Source organism: Lontra canadensis, unplaced genomic scaffold (assembly GCF_010015895.1).
Source record: "Lontra canadensis isolate GAN:19392208 unplaced genomic scaffold, GSC_riverotter_1.0 scaffold184, whole genome shotgun sequence".
Classification (NCBI taxonomy): Eukaryota; Metazoa; Chordata; class Mammalia; order Carnivora; family Mustelidae; genus Lontra; species Lontra canadensis.
The window spans coordinates 607,133-627,670 of NW_022631178.1; the positions used below are offsets into that span (position 1 = coordinate 607,133).

General features: G+C 65.0%; 1 protein-coding gene across 3 annotated transcripts; it reads left to right on the forward strand.

Moving 5' to 3' along the window:
• The first annotated feature begins 454 nt into the window (after nucleotides 1-454).
• On the forward strand, nucleotides 455-19,927 carry STK11 (serine/threonine kinase 11). Of its 3 annotated transcripts, none has more exons than XM_032846963.1 (10): nucleotides 455-767; nucleotides 9,540-9,623; nucleotides 10,645-10,734; nucleotides 11,615-11,747; nucleotides 11,821-11,957; nucleotides 12,955-13,082; nucleotides 15,076-15,133; nucleotides 15,416-15,612; nucleotides 18,165-18,378; nucleotides 19,144-19,927. In XM_032846963.1, exons 1-10 carry the CDS (start codon nucleotides 478-480, stop codon nucleotides 19,709-19,711), a joined length of 1,899 nt encoding a protein of 632 aa, XP_032702854.1. In that variant the 5' UTR covers nucleotides 455-477; the 3' UTR covers nucleotides 19,712-19,927. The 3 variants fall into 3 exon arrangements, with proteins under 3 accessions (XP_032702854.1, XP_032702855.1, XP_032702856.1); XM_032846964.1 differs by having other exon boundaries at nucleotides 18,160-18,378; nucleotides 19,144-19,239; XM_032846965.1 differs by lacking the exons at nucleotides 18,165-18,378; nucleotides 19,144-19,927 and adding an exon at nucleotides 15,930-17,491.
• Nucleotides 19,928-20,538: the final 611 nt, after the last annotated feature.

A 20,538-nucleotide genomic window follows, 5' to 3' on the forward strand; every position in this document is an offset into this window, starting at 1 on the left:
GGGCCCGGTGTGGTCGCGCGCCGCGGCCCGCAGGTAATGCCCGGCCCGGGGAAGACTCGCTCTGGCCGCCGCGCCGTGCGCCCCCGGAGGATGACCTAGCGCGCGGGAGCCCCAGCGGCCTGCGGACGGCCCCGGCGGACGCGCCGGCCCGACCCGACGCTGCGAGGCGGGCGGGCACCCAGACTTGCGACGCTCCGCGCCCTCGGGGGCCGGGGCTCCGGGCCAGGCGCGCCCCCTGAACTCGCGACGAGTACAATCGTTTCTTCCCGAAGAAGGGTTTTCTGCTTTTTTCTTCTTTTTCTTTTTTCTTTTGCGTTTTTGTTGACTTTCGGTTTTGTTTTTTTGTTTCGTTTTTGTTTGGGGGGGGTTTTCTTGAGAAGGGAATTGTAGGGGGACAAAAGGAAGACCCGCGCGCGCCAGGGGCGGTCGATAAGGGAGATAAGGGCCTCCGGCGGGAGTCGGAGGGCCGGGTCCAGAATGGATGTGGCCGACCCGCCGCAGCTGGGCATGTTTACGGAGGGGGAGCTGATGTCCGTGGGGATGGACACGTTCATCCACCGCATCGACTCCACGGAGGTCATCTACCAGCCGCGGCGCAAGCGGGCCAAGCTCATCGGCAAGTACTTGATGGGAGACCTCCTGGGGGAGGGGTCGTACGGCAAGGTGAAGGAGGTGCTGGACTCGGAGACGCTGTGCCGGAGGGCCGTCAAGATCCTCAAGAAGAAGAAGTTGCGGAGGATCCCCAACGGGGAGGCGAACGTCAAGAAGTAAGTGCGGGTTTCTTGGGTCAGCGTGTGGCCAGCAGGGGCGTTCCTCTTCCTTCCTTCCTTCCTTCCCCCTTCTCTTAGAGCTTGGAGGTGACCAGCCGGCTCCCGGGTGGTGCTTGCCAGGGCAAGTGTTGTTGGAAATGCTGAAGGACTCCGAGGGAGGCGGGCCAACTCGCTGCAGCCCGGTGTCCCCTTCCTTCAGTTGGGGGGGGGGTGCCCCATCCCCCTTCACCCCCTGCAGCTGTGCCCAGTGGAACCAGCCAGTGTTCCTTTGGCCCTGGGAATCTGTGTTCCCGGGCGGCCGTGCCGCCACCAGCAGGCTTTCCGCACAGCGGGCAGCTGTTACCAGGGCCCTCGAAATGCGATTTGTTTACCCTGTTGGAGGGGAGCCCCACGGCTGCCAAAAATAATTGTTTGCACTGGCTTTTCGGTCAGCAGGAGGTAACCTAGCCTTTTCTCGCTCACTTGGGATGTGACACTGGACACATCCGTGGCTGCAGGCCCAGGTGGCTTGTCCCCCCGGGAGAGGGATCAGCTTGTGCCCTGGCCAACTTTTTACCCAAACTTCTTCAGGCACCGGCCAGCTCGAGGCACCGCACAGGTGTCCGCGTCCGCCTGCAGCAGTCTTCCCCAGCCCCGCGGACGGTAGGAGCCCTGTCTCCATCACTCTCGCTGCTTTCGGGAGGGGGCGCCCCTGCTTATGGCTGCCACCCACTGGGACCCCGCCCTGCCTGGGCTCATGCTCCTCCCAGCCTCCAGTTTCCAAGAAGGGGTTTATCTAACGGGCCAGGCTGCAGGCGGCAGGACTGAGGCAGGACTGAGGGACGACCTTGGACGTCCCGTTGCTGGCCCTCCCTCCAGCCCCATCCTGGAAAGTGCCGCTCCCCTGTCCGCTTTCACCTCCCTCCTTCCTGCCCAACCTACACTCATGCGTAAGCTCAGCTCTGTTCACTTGCTCTGGGCCGGCTCGGGTCTGGGCGTGGCGACATTGTGGATGGGAAGGAGAACCGAAGCTGGGCCCGCTCTGGTGTTGGTTCCGAGCCAGTCAGAGCAGTCGTCTGCCAGTGCGGTCCAAAGGCGGATGGGCGGTATGTCGAGGCCTCTTAACGATTTTCGTGCCCCAGCCTGTGGACGCAAAGCAGGGATGGCCCGGTGCCCTAGGGCCCATCTCTTACCTGTGAGGTGGTACCGGGCAGGGGCCCCGATGTGCTCACCCCCCGATTCAGAGATCCATCCCCCCCAGCTGCTGGCTTCGAAGTCAGAAGCTTCTAGGGGCTATGGGTTGGGGGAGCTGTGAGCACCTGCGTCCTGGCTTCCTGAGTCCTGCCTCTGGAAACAGAGCCCTCTCCCAGTCTCCGGGTCCATCTTTGTGCCCCTGGCCCCTCTCAGGTCTCATCCCTGAGAACTCCCGGGCAGCAGGCTGCTGGTCTCTTCTGCGTGGTTGAACTCTGCTGGTTGGAGGCAGTGCGGGTCCGTGCAGGCGGTCTGGCTGGCCGCATTGCTCTGTGCTGCTCTGGGCCCCAGGCCCCAGCCTCTGGGGAGCAGCACCCCGAGGTTCCCGGAGTCCCTGAGTCCCGTTCAAGGGCCCGGGCTGGGTTCCAGCACCAACTGATGTGTGCTCAGAGGCATGCAAGCCCACCTTGCTGGCTGTCCCGGGGCACTGGGTAGCCCAGAGTTGAGCGGGTCCCGGATATCTCTGGACACCTGCTGCAGGGGGCAGGTGCTGTCGGCGTGGGCAGGTGCCTCCTGCGAGGGTGCTCGTCGTGGGACGAGGTGTGTGTTTGACAAGGTCAAGTTAGAGGACTGGTTGCCACCTCCAGGAATTCTCTTGCTCCATGGGAGACACATGCCCAGAGGCCGACCGGAGGGTCGGTGAGCACTGGTGTCCCAGTCTCGGCCTTCCTGAGCACTCAGCCAGGGCCCCAGGAGCTTGTGGAGACTCTGGGTGTGCAACGTTGGGGCTGCAAGGAGCTCGGTCCCCCAGTGTCCGTCGGAAAAACCTGAGGGGAAACGGAGGCCCAGGAGGCAGAGTGGGGGGGTCTCCGGCTGGCTTGGCAGTGAGCATAAGGTGTCCCAGCTGCAGGAAGCTGGGCCCGTTTCATCAGCGCAGGGCCTGGCTCTCATAGGAAAGAAAGGGGTGTCCTTGCAAGGGGAGGTCTGGGCTCCCGGGACAGCCTTGCCAGCCGGCTGCAGGGAAAAAGGGCTCTTTTGTCTCCGAGAGGCTTAATAAACTCCAGTAGCTTTTCTCCAAGTGAAGTGTCCGGAACCTTCCAGACAAGTGTCAGGAGTCCCGACTTGGATCAGAAGCTTTCTTTGTAAAGAGTGACGTCTGTGACCAAAGTGGGGGCTGCTTGGGGCACCCCCTCAGTGTGGTTTCCTCTCTGGGACTGCCGAGGGCCTGTGCTAGCCCCCTCTGCCCTTCACGCCTCTTAAAACTAGTAGGTTTTCATTACAGAGCAAAAAAGTTTCAGAAAGCTTCAAGTGGAAGAAAAAAAAAAAAATCATTCACGATCTCAGAACTGACCCATCTTGCCAGGTTTCCTCCAGTCTTTTTTGGTTGTTTTTTAAATCTGTCCAAACACTTTTCATATATCCCTATTTTTTTATTAAAAGATTTTATGTATTTATTTGACAGACGGAGAGCACAAGCAGACAGAGAGGCGGGGCGGTGGGGGGGGGAGCACACTCCCTGCAGAGCAGAGATCCCGATGCGGGGCTCGATCCCAGGACCCTGGGACCATGACCTGAGCCGAAGGCAGAGGCTTAACCCTGAGCCACCCAGGCGCCCTTCCCTATCATTTTTATTATTATATTTTTATTCTTCATTGTTTTTAGAAAGTCGCTCGTACCTGTTTTTCTGAGAGGCCGTAGAATCACATGCACTGGTCCCGTGAATGTTGGGAAGAGGATGTGAGTGGGGTCTCCCTCTCTCTGGGGGCAGCGAGGGTGACCTGTGGCTGTGGGTCCTGCCAGCGGGGTTTCATGCAGGGAGAGGCTCCTGGGCTGGCGCCGGTCGGGGGACAGGTGGTGGTGGCTTCAGCTGTGCAGGCCGCCTACCGAGCGTCTGTGTAGGAGGGCGGCTGCGGCCGCACGTGCAGGCCGGACCCTGGATGCCGTGACGCCGCGGCTCGCTCCGCAGAGTGCCCTGCATCCCAAGACGCTCTCTGAGGCTTTATCTTCTATTGACTGTTTTGGGAGTAGAAATTGCTTGCTGCTCCCTGTGAAATGGGCACAGGGGCCGTCACTGTTGGCTATCAGGCCACAGTCCTTGGAGCCCTGTTCTTCTGCCTGAGCCAGGCTGCTTTTCTGAGGTCAGGTGTCCTGGTGGCCTTGGTGGTGGCGGGGCTCTGTGGCCGGCTCTGACCCACCCTGTGCTGGTGGCTCTGTCTGCGGTGGAGGTGGGTTACTTTGTGTCACGGTCCCATAAGAAGTGCAAGGGTGTTTGAAGGGCATGTCCCCACAAGTGGAGGTTTGGGTCGGAGCTTGTGCATGTTTGAGGAGCTACGTCCAGACTGCTGGTCCCTCCCAGCCTCCCCAGCCAGTCTCGTCCAGTGGCTTCTGCATCCCGAGTCACCCCCAGGAGCACCTGGTCCTCCCAGTCCCTGGTAGATGGACGGCAGCTCTGAGCAGGTGCCAGTGGCCGGGCGGGGGCCTCGGTGAGGCCAGGACTGTCTTGTGGTGATTGGCAGATAGCTGGGTCTGGGTAGCGAGTGGGTGGAATTTTAGTGTGTCCCAGCTCAGAGCTCTGGACTTTCCCGGCTCTTGTTCCTGTCCCAAGTGGCGTGTGTGGCATGAGTCCCTCCCCCGCCCCATATTGGGAAGGATTCCACTGTGAGCCCGGGCTGGCTGGCCAGTCGCCAGAGGTGGCAGCAGGAGGGCCAGGCTGCTCACCCTCGTGAAGGTCCTGGTGGCCTCCTTCATGTCTGGTCTTTCGGGGCGGGGGGGTCTTAATTCTGAAATGCGGGAGGCCCCCAGCCAGCCTGGGCTCTGGGGGCCGTAGGGACGTGTGCCAGTCCTGGGAGCGTGTGGAACGCTGCCAGAGCTGCCCTTTATCCCAGAGCCACCACGTGGCTGAGCTCTGGTTTATGCTCGCGACAGCCTTGCCAGTGCGTGACCCGCGTACCCAGACTCTCAGCATTGAGGCACGTTTTAGTGCCACGCACCCGCCTGTGAGACTCAACACTGCGTCAGGTCCCCAGCAGCCAGCCCCGTCCTGTCAGTCGTCTCACCCTCCCCGGCCCCTGCAAGGCCCTTCCCGGCCTCGGTGGAGCCTGGTCTGGGCGTGTCACCGCGTGGACTCATACCTGGTGGGGCCTCCTGTGTCTGCTTCCCTCCCCTGACATCGCGGGCTCGGTCCATCCCCGGGGCCCCGCGTGGGGGCTCCTCACTCCTGCCGGGGCTGGGGACACTCCCATGTGTGGGGACGCGTCCTGTTGTCCGTCCAGCCCTGCGGGTCTTTGCGCTGATTCCACTTGATGCCTTTTATGATTTGTGCTGCTGGGGACGTGTGGGCATGTGTCTGCATTGAGTTCTGCTTCTAGCAATTTCCCTTGCTTTCATCTCCTCCCTGGACCTCTGGGGTCTCTGGTCATATGTTTAGAAGCATCAGCAGAGGGGCTGGGAGGTGAGGGGGGGTCTTGCTCAGTGTCCCTCTGGCCCCTGGCCCGTCCCTTGGGCACGCAGCGGACCCGTCTCTGTCTGGAGGGGAGTGACGGGGGGTTCGCTGGGCGGCCCGTCTCATTCTGGGCTGTGTGGAGCGGCTGCTTCCCAAGGCAGTGGCTGTGGGCCTGTCCCCACCCCTGTGTATGGTGTTCGGGGCTGGCCTGCCCTCGGAGGCAGCTGCTTGGTGTTTCTCCGAGTTTGAATGGCTTCCTGAGCCTCATTCAGTTTTTCTTCTGCTTACTGGACAGTGAACTGATAAGCAGCCCACTTGGGTCGGGCAGCAGCCCCGGGGAAGGTTCCGGGCGGGGGCGGGGGCGGGGAGGTGAGTGCGCACAGCGCGGAGCCGGGGGTGGGGGGGCGCGGGCGGAGGCACCGCCTCCTGTGCCTTCACTTCACCCTGGCCGAGCTGCCCGCTTTGCCTTTTTCTTTTTGCGTCATTTCTTCTTGGCCTCGGACCCGGGCTGTCACTTGTGGGGACGCGGGGAATAGAGGCGCTGGCCCTCAGTGCGCCCGAGGCGGCTGGGCGCATGGCGGGGCGCACCCCTTCCCGCGGGGTCTGCGGGGAAGCTCCGCGCCCATGGCTCCCACGGCCCCTTCTGTGGGGTCGGCCGTCGTGTCCGCTCGCTCCCGCCCGGCGAAGGGGGCTGGCGTGATCCCGCTGAGCCACGAGCGGGGCCGCGCCGTGGTGGCCAGCCCGGCCTTTTCTGTTTCTGCGAAGAGCGCGCTTCAGGGCATCGGAGCAGGAGCGGAGAGCGGCTTCCGCGCAGGGGGAGGGCGCTGCCCTCTGCGAGCTCGTCCCAGAAGACGGACACCGATATGGCGGTGGCTCCCCCTGGCGGCCGTGGGCGAGGGGGAGGCACGGTCTGGGCTGGCTGGAGCCAGAAGAGAATGCGGAGCGGTGGGCTCGCCCTCTTACTAGGAAGGAGCCGGCGTGCGCGGAGCCGGGGCCGCGGTGCCCTTCTGCCGCCCGGCCGTGCGGGGGCTCGGCGGCGCGGTCGCGGGCGCCGTCACCGGAGGCCAGGGGCGCTCAGCGGCAGACTCTCCAGCCCCGCTTCCTCGGCACCCGCCCCATAGGTGGCTGCCGCTCGGCTGCATAGAGGAAAGGCCTCCTTGTCCCAGCACAGGTGTTTTTAGTTTTATTTTTGTGATTTTCGTGTTACTTATTTCTCAAGTGCGCGCCACGCCAGCGTGGGCCTGAACGCCGCGCGCTGAGAGGGAGGGTCCCACGCTGCCCAGACCCAGCCGGCCGGCGCCGGCCGCTCGTGGGCGTAGTCTGTGTCATACGCTCCCGCCGGGATCTCTTCGGATGGAGAGACGCGTCCTGAGGGAGTCTCTGCACTGGGGAGGCTGGTGTGGACGGCTCGAGGAAGCCCCCGGCTCCCCAGGCTGCATCCGCTGACCGGAGCTGCCCCAGTGTGTCGCCGAATCTCATGCCGGTGCCGGGGTCCGCCCTGACGGTTCCCAGTCTCGTGTGCAGTCCCAAGATGCTAGAGCTTAGGGGAGCTGGGGCCTGTCTCCGTGGCTGACCCCTCTGTCCCCACTGGCCCCTCAGGGCTTGCTAACTAGCTTGCGTCCTTCAGGGATGCCCCTCTCGTCTGGGGCGGTGTCACTCCTGGGCCTCTGCTGCCTCCACCCTGGCTGCAGACCCTGGACAGGTGCCCCCGCAGCTGCTTCCCAGGCCTGGCTGCTGACCAGGTGGCTCAGGAGGTGTCGGTCTCCCTGCGTGGACAGCAGGTTCCGGACGGTGGCCTCTGAGAGGAGCTGCTCTGCATGCACGCCAGGTGCACTCAGGCAGCACGTGGCGGTGACCCTGAAGCCCGCAGGCTGGGGGTGCTGATGGGGCACCACGCCGCGGAAGTGGGTGTTGCTGCCACCATGCATTGGTCAGATGGAAACGGAGTGTTTGTGAGCTGCGGGTGCAGGGCGCGAGAGTCAGGGCGATGGGATGGGTTGGGTCAGGGCAGGGTGGGGAGGGGTGGGGGAGGAAGGTGGGGCCTGGCTTCCAGGGAACCCCTGCACTGGCTCCAGGGCTCGAGGGTCGGAGCCAAGCCGTCAGGGACCTTCTGGGTCCCTTACAGCAGAGATTTCACCTGACGCTGTCCTGCTCCCGAGGACAGTGGGTGGTGTCTGGAGACGTCTGTGGTCGGCAGACTGGGGTGCTCCTGCCACCGAGGGGATGGGGGCCAGACATGCTGCTGACCACCCCCCACACAGTGCCCGGGGCACTCCCACAGAGAGTGACCTGCCCAGAATGTCAGTGGGGCCAAGGGGGACAAACCCTGCATTAATTATTTGGAAAAAAGATTGAGTCTGGTCCCTGCTCACGCTGGACACAAGAATAAATCCCCGGGGTCAGAGGGTACAAACCAGGGCGACCCAGCGTCTGTGAGTCACCCCCACTCAGCGTGTGTCGTGAAGCGTGTGCAGTGTCCCAGGACCTCAGGAGCCCGGTGGTTAGGGCGCTGCCTAAGAACCCGGGAAAACCAGGGTAGAACTCTTGTCTCACCTGGAACGCTCTGGCGGGGGGGCACCGGCTTCTGTCGGTGAGTTTGGGGGAAAGTGGCCGCGAGGCTGTGCTCCGTTCTGCGAGCTGATGGCCTCCTGGGCTCTGGGCCTGGGGTCTCCCGTCTGGGGTGGGCGCCGTGAACGGATGCCCTTTCTGGGGCCCTGGCGGCTCTGTGGCGGTGGCTGCTGGGTGTTTGCGGGCTTCAGGGCCCTACAGAGGGCCTGCACCCGGGGTGTGGGGCACAGGATTCATGCACTGGGCGGGGGAGGCTGTCAGCAAGGGCCTCCTGGAAGAGGCAGCCTTCTCCCCAAGCCTGGACAGCGGGACAGATGGGACCCGAGTCTCTGAGGAGCTATTCTTAGGTCCCAGGCTAGGGCGGCCAGGTGAGGACTTGTAAAAGAACTTCATCGAGATGTTGTTCACAGTCGTACAGTTTGGTGGCAGTTAGTGTATTCCTAGGGATCTCCTTTATCGTATTCCAGAACATGCCATCTCCCCAAAGGCAACCCTTTCCCCATCAGCGGTCACTCCCCACTCCCACCCCCAACCCCTGGCCCCCACGAGCCCCCTTCCTGTCCGTGGAGGAGCCTGGTCGGGACGTGTCGCCCCGTGTGGACTCCCGTATCTGGTTCCCTCCGTGCACGTCGTGGGCACGGGTCCGTCCCGGGGTGGCGCATGGGGGCCTCGCTCCTGTGTGTGGTGGACACACTGTGTTTGTCCGTCCACCTGGTGACGAGCCCTGGTGCTGTTCCCACCTCGGGTCCCTGTGGCTCGTGCTGCCACGAACGTGCTCATCGGGCTTTCCGCGTGGACGTGCTCCGGTTACCGTGGGTATACCTGCATGGGGTTGCCGACTTGGCTGGTTGCTCGACCGTACCCTCCCCCAACGCCTGCCCAGAGCCCAGACAGGTGCAGCACCATCTGCAGAGCAAACGGCGCTGGCACGGGCCCATGGGTGAGGCCGGCGCCAGGCGGATGGCTCTGCCTTGGTGTCCCTTCTGGCGGGGCCGGTGCAGCTGCTTTCTCCCCATGCCGGGACTGGAGCAGCAGAGGTCTCCGGGGCTCTCGTGAGAAGGGTTCTCCATCCTTCCTGCAGGGCTGTGGAGTGCCAGGGAGAGGAAGAGGGTCCTCATGGAGCCAGTCCAGCTGTGGCACGGTGCCTGGGGATTTGTCCCTCCAGGGAGGCACGGAAGGGATGCTGGGTGGCCCGGGGAGCTGAGCCGCGGCCGCGGCACACGGAACGTGCCCGCTCTGCACTTGACCTGCCGTCCCTGTGCTGTGTCCCGTGGTCCCTCGTGAGGAAGAACCGTTCCGTTAAAATGTTCAGAAAGCTTCCGGATGGGGTTGTCCCTGTTGAAGCCCGCAGACTCGGGGGGAGCCCCTGTTGCTGTCGCGGGATGGACTGCTTGGTTGGAGGCGCAGCAGGAGAGCCTCTGCTGGCTCTCCCAGCGCCCACGCGCCTCAGAGCCCGGTGCGTCCTCTGCCTGGCACCCGGAGGGCAAGCTCGCTCTTCTTCCCAAGCAGAGGGAGCGGGCCAATCTGGACGAACAAGGCACCAGCCCTTCTCACTGGTGGGCCTGCTCATGCCTGTTTTTTGTCTTTAGGGAAATCCAACTTCTGAGGAGATTACGGCACAAAAACGTCATTCAGCTGGTGGACGTGCTATACAATGAAGAGAAGCAAAAAATATATCCTTGTGGCTGCTGTGCTTGGGGGGGCAGGGGTGGGCCTCGAGCGCCGTCTTCCTGACCCTGAAGCCGCCCCTTTGTGACTCCGGCTGGGAGCCCCGAAGGCCGCAGCAGCTAGTGCCGCAGGGCGTGGACCATAGAGCCCTCGGGTCATCTGCCGGGGCCCCACAGTGTCTCAGACCTCCCTTACTTGTGCGGCTGCTGGGCCCTCCCGTTACCCTGTGCCCGGGAGTGGGAGTGCCGGGTCTGGGGGGCTCTGAGCTTGGGGGGCTCGTGGCCAGCGCTCTCCTTGCCTCTGGCCTCGAGGGCCCTTCTGGTGCTGGTAGAATGCGGTGTGGGGAGTGTGTCATTCAGCAGGAGTGCTTCTGGGGAGTGTCCTCGGCCTTTGCCCTTTCCCCTCCGGGGATGGGCCCCATCTCTTAAGGGGGGTGAGGCTCTGGGCAGCTCCCGGTCTAGGGAGTAGGCGTGTGGAGGCCCTAGGTCTCATCGGGGGGCAGGTGACTTCCTACAGAAGCGCTGGGCACGGGGTGATGGGGTGTTGAGCCCATGGCTGCCCTCCAGCTTGCTCTCAGGGCCACCTCTGCTGGGGACATGGTGGGGGCTCTGTCCTTCTCTCCAGCTGGCCTGAGACACTTGGCCCCTTCCAGTGTGGCCCGGCGACCCCTTCCTTCTGTCCTGCAGGCTGTGTCTCCTTACCTCCTCCTGGGCTTCCGGCGGATGGAGCTCCTCAGGCTGTTGAATCCCTGGGGAGTCCTCCTTGTGGGTCCAGGGCGCTGAGCCCAGACGAGGCGGCCACAGGCCTCTACGAGGTGACCCTGGGCGGCTCAGTGGGAGGGCAGAGTTGCCTTATAGGTGCTGTCATCCCTGCGGTCTTTCTCTGTCTTCGGGGGCTCCTGCTTACCGCTGTTAACGCAGCCCCCAGAAGCATCCGGGTCCTCTTCCCCTGGGCCCTGCGCGCGGGCGTCTGCCCTGCGCTCCCCTGGGGTGGGCTCTTCGTGGCGCGTCTTCCTTAGCGCCGCACGTATATGGTGATGGAGTACTGCGTGTGTGGCATGCAGGAGATGCTGGACAGCGTGCCCGAGAAGCGCTTCCCCGTGTGCCAGGCCCACGGGTGAGTGCCTGCTGCGGGGCTGCCCGCGGGCTCCGGGGGTCCGGGCCGAGTTCAAGCCACGAGCTCTTTCGTTTTCTTTTCAGAGAGCGCGGAAGGGTGGTGGGACACAGAGCGCACGCGCGTGCGCACGCGCTGGCCCGTGGGTGGAGGGCGGAGGGCGAGGACGTCCAGCCCACTCCCTGCGGGGCTCCGCTCCCAGCAGGCTCCTCTCAGGCCCCTGAGATCACGACTTGAGCCGAAACCAAGAGTGGGACAGTTAACCAGCCCCACCCCCACCCCCGGCAGCCCTTGGACAGGTGTTGTGTCGTCCGAGTGACGAACGCTCTGGTGTTCAGCCTCAACCGTGGGAGCTCCGTGTGCAGCACACCCAGCCCAGCCGCGGGGCAGCAGCCCCTCTGCCAGCTGCCCACCTGGGCGCGCCCGCTGCCTCGGGCCTAGAGACCTCTCGGTCCCTGATGAGGACGGAGCTGCCACAGGCCAGCCGGCCCTCCCAGGGGGTCACATGTCCCTGGCCCCAGGGCGCAGTTCCAGGGAGGCGACACAGTCACATCGAGGGCAGACTGATTGTGGAGGACAGGGCACGGCCCTTGGGCTCATGGGGAGCAGGAAGAAAGGCTGGCTGGCTTGGGGAGCAGCTGGGGGCCAGGGCGCCCTCCTCTGCCTTCCCTGGGAGGCTTGGGTCAGAGGGCTGCATCAGCCTTTGGGGCGGCGGTCGCTTGGCCGGGCTGCCTGTCCTGTCCTTCCTGTTGGCCCGGCTCCCGGGACTGCTGAGCCGCAGTGTCCTGTCTTTGGTCCTGGCAGGTGCACCCCAGGGGCGGCGGTAGCCAGGCTGGGCCGGGTGCTCTGGGCGGGGCCAGTTACGGAGTCCCGCCCCCCGCAGGTACTTCTGCCAGCTGGTGGACGGCCTGGAGTACCTGCACAGCCAGGGCATTGTGCACAAGGACATCAAGCCAGGCAACCTGCTGCTCACCACCAGCGGCACGCTCAAGATCTCCGACCTGGGTGTGGCCGAGGTAGCGTCCCTCCCGCGGCGCGCGGGGGCGGGGGCCCGAGGGCCGCTTGCTGAGGGCCGCGCTGTTGCCACAGGCCCTGCACCCCTTTGCCGAGGACGACACATGCCGGACAAGCCAGGGCTCCCCGGCGTTCCAGCCCCCTGAGATTGCCAACGGCCTGGACACCTTCTCCGGGTTTAAGGTGGACATCTGGTCGGCTGGGGTCACTCTGTAAGTGCCCAGGGACCTTGGTCCCCCTGCTCTGCCCCCTGCCCCAGGGGTTCTTTACCCACCAAGGACTCAGGAACCATGTTTGGGCTCCAGACTTCTAGAACCTGCCCCTCTTAGTGGGTTCCCCGATACCATTCCCGGGTATACTGGGGTGGCCAGAGCGCCAAGAGAGGCTGTGGAGCCAACAGTAGGGACCCCCGTGGGTAGGAGCAGATGGGGCTGCTTACCATCTTGTGGGGTCCTCAGGGTCAGAGACCTGATGTGGGGGCACACACACTGGCCGTCCTTGGGCCGTACCCGGCCTCCCGCCTTGTGCTAAGGGTGCGTCCCCGTCTTCTGCTCGTTTCCGGGGCAGGTTGCACTGCTGCCCAGCCAGCTGCTAGGCCCCCCACCTGGGTTCTGCTCTCCCGCCCATCACGCACAGCCCTGAGCACGCGCACCTGAGCCGTGCTGACTGGGCTGCAGTGCTCACTGGGACCCTCCTCCTGAGTGGGGCGTGCCCTGCAGAGATGTACCGGCCGAGCCCAGCACTGACCAGCGCAGCCCAGAACCTTCCCTTCTTCCCCCCCTTGTAGGGCAGTTGCTGGCCAGCACAGGGGTCCATTTTATTTTATTTGACTGACTGGTTGTAGGCTCCACGCTGGGCATTGTGGGGCCCAACGTGGGGCTTGAACTCAACCCTGAGATCGAGACCTGAGGTTGAGATCAGTTGTCGGACAAGTAACCAACAGAGCCGCCCAGGCACCCCGTTGTATGTCATTATCGAGAGAGAATTCACGTACCACAAGAGCCACCCTTGTAAGATGTATCTTGCGGTGGGTTTGGGTATCCCGAGTGGCGTAGCCCACGCCACTGTCTGTTCCAAACATTCCCGCCGCCCAGCATGGGGCCCCACGGGTGAGGGAGCTTCAAGGCTCCCGTGCCAGGCTGGGTCCTGGCTGGCGCTGCAGGAGGAGCCCTGACTGACCGGCCTCTCTCCTTCCCGTTGGGGGCGAAGCTATAACATCACGACAGGCCTGTACCCGTTTGAGGGGGACAACATCTACAAGTTGTTTGAGAACATCGGGAAGGGAGACTACACGATCCCGGGTGACTGCGGACCCCCACTCTCGGACTTGCTGAGAGGTGAGGCCCCCGGGACGGCACCTGTGGGGCTGGAGGGGTCGGGAGCAGGCTGCCAGGGGGTGATGGGGGTCCTAGGGGTGCTGTGCTGACCACTGGCCTCTGGAGGCCTCTGGGTCTCCTCTCAGCAGCCCCTCCAGGGAACGGGCGCGGTTAGCGGACAGCGGCTGAGGCTGGAGCCTGCTTACAGCCGCTTTGGGCCTTTTGTTCCAGCCTCTTCCAACCCCCACCCCCCAGAGGAAAATAGCAGCCGGCACCCTAGGGGCCCCCACGCCACCGCGGCTGCGGAGTCCCTGGGTGGCTTCCTGCGCGGCCCAGGCTGCGCCGCAGGTGGCGCCCAAGCGGCCACGGCCGGGCCTGTTGGGGTTGGGCCGCCGAGGCGGCTGCTTGGGAGGGGTGGGCTGGCGAGTCTGCGTCCTGACACTGGGCTGGAGCCTGGCTGACCTGGCCTGTGCCGACCATTGCCCCCACTTGTCCCCGGTTCCTGCCCTAGCGGAGCTCCTGCCTCAGGTTGGGGCCTTCCTCCCTTTCTAGACCGCACGTAACTCACAGCGGAGACGGTAGGTTCCCGTGACCCTGGGGGCGCTTGAGAGTTTCCTAGAACAGGGTCAGGCTGGTTTTTAGGTTTTGGTGCAAGTGAAGTAGAGCCCAAGCTGGGCTGCTGGCTGGCAGCGGCTGGACTGCACCCCTGGGCACACGGGCAGCTCCCCATTCCCTCCCTGGGACCCCAAAAGATGGCTGGGTGGGTGCAGCCCTCCTGCTGCTCAGACCTAGCCTTCTTTCCGTCTCCAAGTTTGGAAGTTCTCGGGCACTCTTTGTGGAAGGGTTGTGACGTCCGCTGTCCCCGTCCTCGAGTGCGCCCAGAGCGCAGGCCTCTGACCTCCTCCCACCCCCCAGCCCCCTGGCCGAGGGCCAAGGCGCTGGGGACCACTGCAGGGACGGCTACAAGGGCAGGCCCCGGCTGGGTGGAGTGTTCCCTGAGTGAAATCTGTTTACTCGCTCCACGACTGCCCTTACCTTCTCAGTGTTCAGAAAGGCCGGTGATCTAGATGGCTGAGGGCGTCAGGGTCCCCGTGCGCAGATCTAGGCGGGGCCGCCCCATCCCTTACCCCCTCCACCTCATTTGACCTAAGGCCGAGGTGGCCAGGACTGTTGGTGTGCACATCCCCCTGCACCTAAGCCTGCCTCGGGGCCTTTGCGCTGGGGGTGCGTGCCGTGGAGGCTCTTTCCGTAGCCAGGACTGGTGGGGTGGCTCCCAGTGTCTCCTAGAGCACCGTCTTGGCCCTGAGGCCTGGTGGCGGTCCTTGCCTGCCCCTGAGCATGGGGGTGGTGACCTATGGTCTCACCTCCTCTCTGGCCCCACTCAGACCTTCAGGGTTCCGAGTCCCCAGCTCTCCAAGCCGCCGCCCGTGTCCTGAGAACAAGGCTGTCCTCCTCGTGGGTGCTGTGCCGAGCTCTCAGAACTGGGCCCCCCACCCCTCCTCTGGCTGGCGCTCGAGAAGCTCCAGCCGCCTGCTCTGGGGAAGCCGGAAGAGGAAGCGGTGGGCTCAGGGGTGGGCCCTCCCCGGGCCCCGGGCCTTTGCGGGAGCGAGGCAGAGAGCCGGCCTGCGTGCGCACGGGCTGTGTGTCCCCGGGATAGGCCTGTCCCCCTTCCCTCTGGCGTCTGCGTGAAAAGCACTTGCTGCCCCTTGGCTTTCTTCCTGACCACTGGTGCTGCCTGTGGCTTTGCCGCTCCCCGCCGGGCTGCCTCCTAGGGCCGCAGTGCCTCGGCCTCACACAGCCGCGGACTCTGCGTCTGTGCCCCACGCCAGGGTCAGCCCTGCTGGTGGAGGCCATAGGGGACCCCGGTGGGAGGTGCCGGGAGCACCCTGAGCTGGAGCTCCACTCCCACATGCCAGCATCCCCTCCTCCCGGGGGTGTCATCTGTGCAGCAGCTGACGCGGTGGGGGGGCCGCGTGCCCAGCGCTGACCCCCGCGGCCGCTGCTGTCCCGCCAGGGATGCTGGAGTACGAGCCCGCCCGGAGGTTCTCTATTCAGCAGATCAGGCAGCACAGGTGAGCGCCTGCATGGCCCAGCAGCGGGGTCGGGGTCCTCGTGGGGGCGTAAATCAGGAGGTTCTGGGCGAACATGGGAGTGCACGGTGGGACTGGGTGGGGGTGGGTTGTGGGGGTCTGGGGTTACAGGGGTGTTCCTGGCCCTCAGTCTCCTGCCCGCCCCGCCCCCCATACAGATTTTAGGGGTGGGCCCGGAGGTTGACAGGCGCCCTGTCCCGAGGGCAAGAGCAGCGCAGGGAGCCGGGTGAGCCTCCGGCTGTCCTGACTTGCGGACTTCTACAGCTGGTTCCGGAAGAAGCACGCGCCGGCCGAGGAGCCGGTGCCCATCCCGCCGAGCGCGGACGGCAAGGACCGCTGGCGCGGCATGACGGTGGTGCCCTACCTGGAGGACCTGCACGGCTGTGCCGACGACAATGGGGACGAGGGCCTGTTCGATATCGAGGATGACATCATCTACACTCAGGACTTCACGGTGCCCGGTGAGTGTGGCTGCCGCCGCAGCCTCAGGGCCTGGCCTCCGTGTCACCTGCCTCCGTGGCAGAGGGCACGTGCCCGATGTCACTGGCGGGCACAGACAGCCCTGGGGGTGTGGCCGCCCCTCCCCTCTCCCACAGAGGCAGGTGGGGATCCTGGAGGGCAGAGGCCCCCGGGGCGCCCTCCTGTGTTGGGGGGCTTGCACAGCACATCCTGCCGGGTGGTGAGAGGGGGGGCAGCCCCTCTGATGGGCCTGAGAGGGTCCAGTGGCCCTCCTGGCACCCGGCCGCCCACCCTGATGCATGTCGCCTTGCTTCCCCAGGTGGCGAGGAGGCGTCTGAGGCAGGGCTTAGAGAGGAGAGAGGCACGCAGAAGAGCCAGTGCTCAGACCTTTCTGGAGAGGAAGCTGAGGCCAGGGGCGCAGAAGGGCTCGAGGCCATAGTGTAGCGATGCCCCTGCCCTTGCCCCCCGCGGTGCCAGCCGGTGCCGGAGAGGCCGGGCCTGGGTGCCTGGCCACCGACCCTCCCTGACCCTGCCCAGGTGTCTGAGGGCGGCCAGGGCAGCTGTCCCACCCCCAGTGTTCACCGTTCTGTCCTGGGGCCGGTTTCACAGGCTCCCATCATAAAGGTTTGCCCCGCTGTGCCTGTGCGGGTGACGCTCGTCTCCCTTTTCTCCCTTTTCCCTGGCTCGTTTGCCAAATGTTAGATTTTGATTGTAGACAAACCTGGTGTGCGGGGGTGGCCTGTGTGGTGTGTGGGGCCCCCGGGGACACCCCACTAGGCAGTAATGCTGTGGGCCCAAAGCTGTTTTCCTGGCAGAGCTGGGGCGGGGTTCAGGCATCCCACTTGAGCAGGTGTGCTTGGGGGTCTGAGATGCCCGTTCTGGAGCTGGACCCCAAGTGGCAGTGGCTTTGGCTCAGCGGTAACCCTGTAGAGTCCCAGGAGGTGATGCGTGCTTGGTGTCTGTGGCCTTGTAGATGTCCTCTGTAGAACGGGAAAGAGGTGTCCTGCCTCTCAGAGGTGCTGGGCTCTCGTGTCGGGACCTTGGGAGCGGCCCTTGCTGGCGGGCCATCTGCTGTCTCAGCAAGGTGGTGTGAGCACTCTGCCTGATGCCCAGACCCCTGACTGTGTGTGTGAGAGGCCAGGAGCTGCCTGTTGTGGCTGGGGAGGGCTCGTGCCACAGCAGCTCTCCGGCTGGAGTCCGACGCCTGACTGTCCATCCGTGGTAGAAGGAGCAGAGCCTCTCCTAGGACCGCTGACGCTTTCTCGGAGCCCTCGTGGGTCCACAGTGGCTGTGCTGAGGCCTCGTCCCCTCCTCACTGCAGTCCCAGTACTGTGGTCGCCCTCAGAGGCTCTCAGCTGCTTGGCCTTGGTCTCCTGGGACTGTCCCCACTGTGGGGGTCTGCCTCCTGCCCTGAAAGCTGGGTGACAGGCCTTGGGCCAGAGGTGTGGGTGGTTGTGGGCGATGCTCCAGTCCTTTGAGGATCACGAGGCCAGATCCTCTACCCACCCCCCTGCCCCGACCCGCAGCCACAGTGGCTGTGCCCGTAGCTGGGCTCCAGGTGGCCTGTGCAGAGCTGCGGGGCTCAGTGCCTGCGGGGCTCCTCCCCTGTCATAGCGGGGCTCTTGACCCCACACAAGACCTCTCCCTGGCAGAAACCTGTCAACAGTGACGAGCTCTGATCTAGGATGCCTCCTGTGTGCATAGGGGTGGCTCACGGCAAGTTCCAGAAGCTGCTGAGTCAGATACTGGAGACCTTTGGCCTAGAGGGGGCTCTGTGCTGGCAAAGAGGCGGACTAGAGGCGGCGGAGGGCAGCTTCCCACCCGAGTCCGGGGAGGGTGGGGTGTGGGCAAGAGGCCAATTTTCCATGTGTGCTGAATGAGCTATGCGGACCCTGGCAGGTGGGCTGACCCCTGTGTGCCCTCCTCCTCCTCCTCCCACCACACTTCAGAGCACAGGAGTGAGGCAGTTGTGCTGCTCCAGGCCTGTGACCCCGCTGGACGCCAGCAAGGGCCGGTGCTGCCTGGTAGCGAGTAGGGGCACAGCAGGCCCCTGGCTCTGATCTCTTCATCCCGTGCCCAGTATGGGGAGCTGAGGCTGGCCTCAAGGGGAAAGATGAGTGTTGCCCACCTGGCCTGAACCCAGCCCCTCTCAGCCCCACAGGGCCCAGTGAGGTCTGGCCTCCACACAGGTGAGCGGGCCCAGCATAGGGCCCTGTGCCCCGGGACCCTGGTCCTCCACCATGTGCTGGGGTGGAGGGTGAGTGGGACAGGCCAGGCCCTCCTGAGCGCAGAAACCTGGCTCGCACAGGGGCAGGCGTGAGCGTGGGCTGGGCACCCCCTTGGCTGGCCAACTCCACGAGGGCATTTATTTTTCTAGCTGGATGAGGGACCCGCAGGCAGGACCTGGGTGGGCAAGGTGGGGCAGGTGGTAGAGGAGCCTGGGCCTGGCTGGCTGGAGAGGACCTAGGCCTGGGGATTGGGGTGGGGCAGGGGGCACAGGTAGTCGGCCTCAGGCTCCCATCAGCCCACACTCGCCCTCTCCCTCCTAGGACAGGTCCCAGAAGAGGAGTCTGGGCAGAACGGGCAGAGCCGGGGCCTACCCAAAGTGCTGTGCGCCAACGGCACCGAGTCAGCGCCGCTGAGCACCAGATCCAGGGCAGAGCGCCGGGCCAGCGCTGCCTCCAACCCCACCCGCAAGGCCTGCTCCGCCGGCAGCAAGACCCGCAGGCTGTCAGCCTGCAAGCAGCAGTGAGGGCGGCCGCCCACAGGTGGGCCGCTGCAGGGGCCTTGGGGTAGGGTGGGGACCATGCGCAGGCCCCGGCCGCTTGTGGCCTGACACAGCTGCAGCTGCTGCTGGCCGGGGCCACCAGGTCTGCCTTCCCTGCTCTGTCAGTCCGCGCCCACAGCCGGCTGGACCCTGGCCAGGCAGCCTGGGCTGGGGTAGCCGTTCCCGCGTGCAGGAGGGGGTCCCTCCCGCTGGCAGCCTGTCCTGCCAGTCCTGGGCGATGCTGGACTCCACCCAGCGGCATATGAGGCACTGTGGGTGGGTGGTGGGTGGGTGGGAGGTGGGGATGGCTTCAGTTTGGCCTAGGCTATGATCCTGGTGGCTGCTCTGCCGCCCTCTGCTTCCCGCTCCCGCCCCTGCCTGTCTGAGTCCGAGAAGGTGTGTGTGGTGGGAAATCGGGCCGCAGGGGAGCGGGAGATGCTGCTCAGGTTGCAGGGGGGTGCCCTCTCAGGGGAGCTGCCCGCCGCCCCAGTGGCCCTGTGGTGCTTACCTGCCGGCATCAGAACCAGCTCGGAGGGCTGGGAACCCAGCTTCCTCTGTGGAGGCTGGTGCGAAACTCCACTGGGCAGCGCCTGAAGGACAGGGTGACCCCTGGAATCAGCACTACCTTTCCTGGCCTCTCTGGATGGCTGACAGCCCTATATGAGCAGGCCTCAGTTTCCCCGCCCTAACACCAGGGTGGGGCCTGCCTCCTGGGATGCAGAGCCTGTTTGCTGGCCCAGGAGTGACCCGTGTGTTCCGTCTGCAGCCTGTCTCATGGAGCCCCAGCCAGGTGCGGCGGCCCAGGTCCTCAGTCTTCCCGCCGACTGCTGGCCCACACCTGCTGCCCAGGAAGGCCACCGCCATACCCTCCTTGCCGACTGCCCCTCGGGAAGCCACGGGTCTTGGAGGGCTGTGGCTGGGGGACTGCAGGGGCTGGGGTCTGGCCTTCCACTCACGGCCAGCAGACACGACCTCTTGATGACTCTGCAGCCATGTGCCGGGCCCCTTCCCCTGGCCCGAGGAGGAGGACGTGTGGCAGCCCGCGGCCCGGCGGGAAGCCCTTGCTGTGCACTTTATGTTCAGACCTGCTGGCTCTCGCCCCGCCCGGACTTCCTTTCACTCTGCTCCACGCTGGCGCCTCCCACAGCCGGTGGTGGGCTCAGACCACAGCCTCGGCAGGAGCCGCAGGAGGAACAGGCTTGCCTGCCAAGATGCATGCCCCGAGCCCAAGGGAGCTGGGCCGCGGCCCTGTTGTTGCTGTTTGGTTGGTTTCTTTTCCTTTTTTCTTTTTTTTAAGAAAAAATAAAGCCGGTGGATTTGAGCTGTGGTTGTGAAGGGTGTGCGGGAATTGTGGGGCGGCACCGCTGTCCTACAGGCAGTGGGTCCGAGTCCGAGCCCCCTCGGTAGACCTCCCAGCCCAGCGGGCAGGCAGGTGGTGGGACCTGGGTCCTCCTTGGGGGTCAGCCTTCAGCCGTGCTGGACATCAGTCCTCTCAGTGGTGACCGGTCTCCCCAAAGCTCAGCAGGACCCTCAGCGCAGCCCCGGGGCCGGCCAGTGCCCAGTGCGGTGGCCAGAGGACTCCCTGATCGCTGGACCCCCGCCCCGTTTCCGAGGGCTCTGTGCTCCTGGGTCCCCAGAGAAAACCGGGACTAAACGAGCGTGTGCGGTAAATATTTATAATCAACCAGAAAACAAACACGAGAAAACACCATCACGGGATGGAACACAGACGGCAGGAAGCTCCGAGGGACGGGACGGGGTGTGGTGGGGCGGCCGCAGGCGCGGGCGGCCCCATCTTTTGGCAATAAATAAAGCTCGGGAACCTTGAACCCGTGACCGTTTGGGTTTCGTGTGTCTCCAAACGCGAGTCGTGGCAGCTCTTTGGATGGCGGCGAGCGGCCCGCTCACATGCTTGGGGCGGGCGCGGGGACGAGCGGGCGGCGGGCGGGTCGGGGTTTATTGCTCAGGGGGCGCCAGGGGTCGCGAGCACAGGCCGCGGTGAGGTAAACAGCTTCGGGGCCGGGGCGGCTGCGGCCTCCACCCACCCGGCCAGCCCAGGGCCAGCGCGGCCGGCTCCCGCTCCGCCGCGGTGCGGTCCCAGCTCGGCGCATGCGCCCCGCGGCAGACTCCCGCGCGTGCGGCCCGGCCCCCTCGAGGCTCC

Bases quoted from the DNA above. Each gene is read 5' to 3' on its own strand.
- STK11 (XM_032846963.1), top strand. From the start codon at position 478: ATGGATGTGGCCGACCCGCCGCAGCTGGGCATGTTTACGGAGGGGGAG. The intron at 10,735-11,614 runs GTGAGTGCCTGC...CGCCCCCCGCAG, and splicing joins CCCGTGTGCCAGGCCCACGG to GTACTTCTGCCAGCTGGTGG. The intron at 15,134-15,415 runs GTGAGCGCCTGC...GGACTTCTACAG, and splicing joins CAGCAGATCAGGCAGCACAG to CTGGTTCCGGAAGAAGCACG.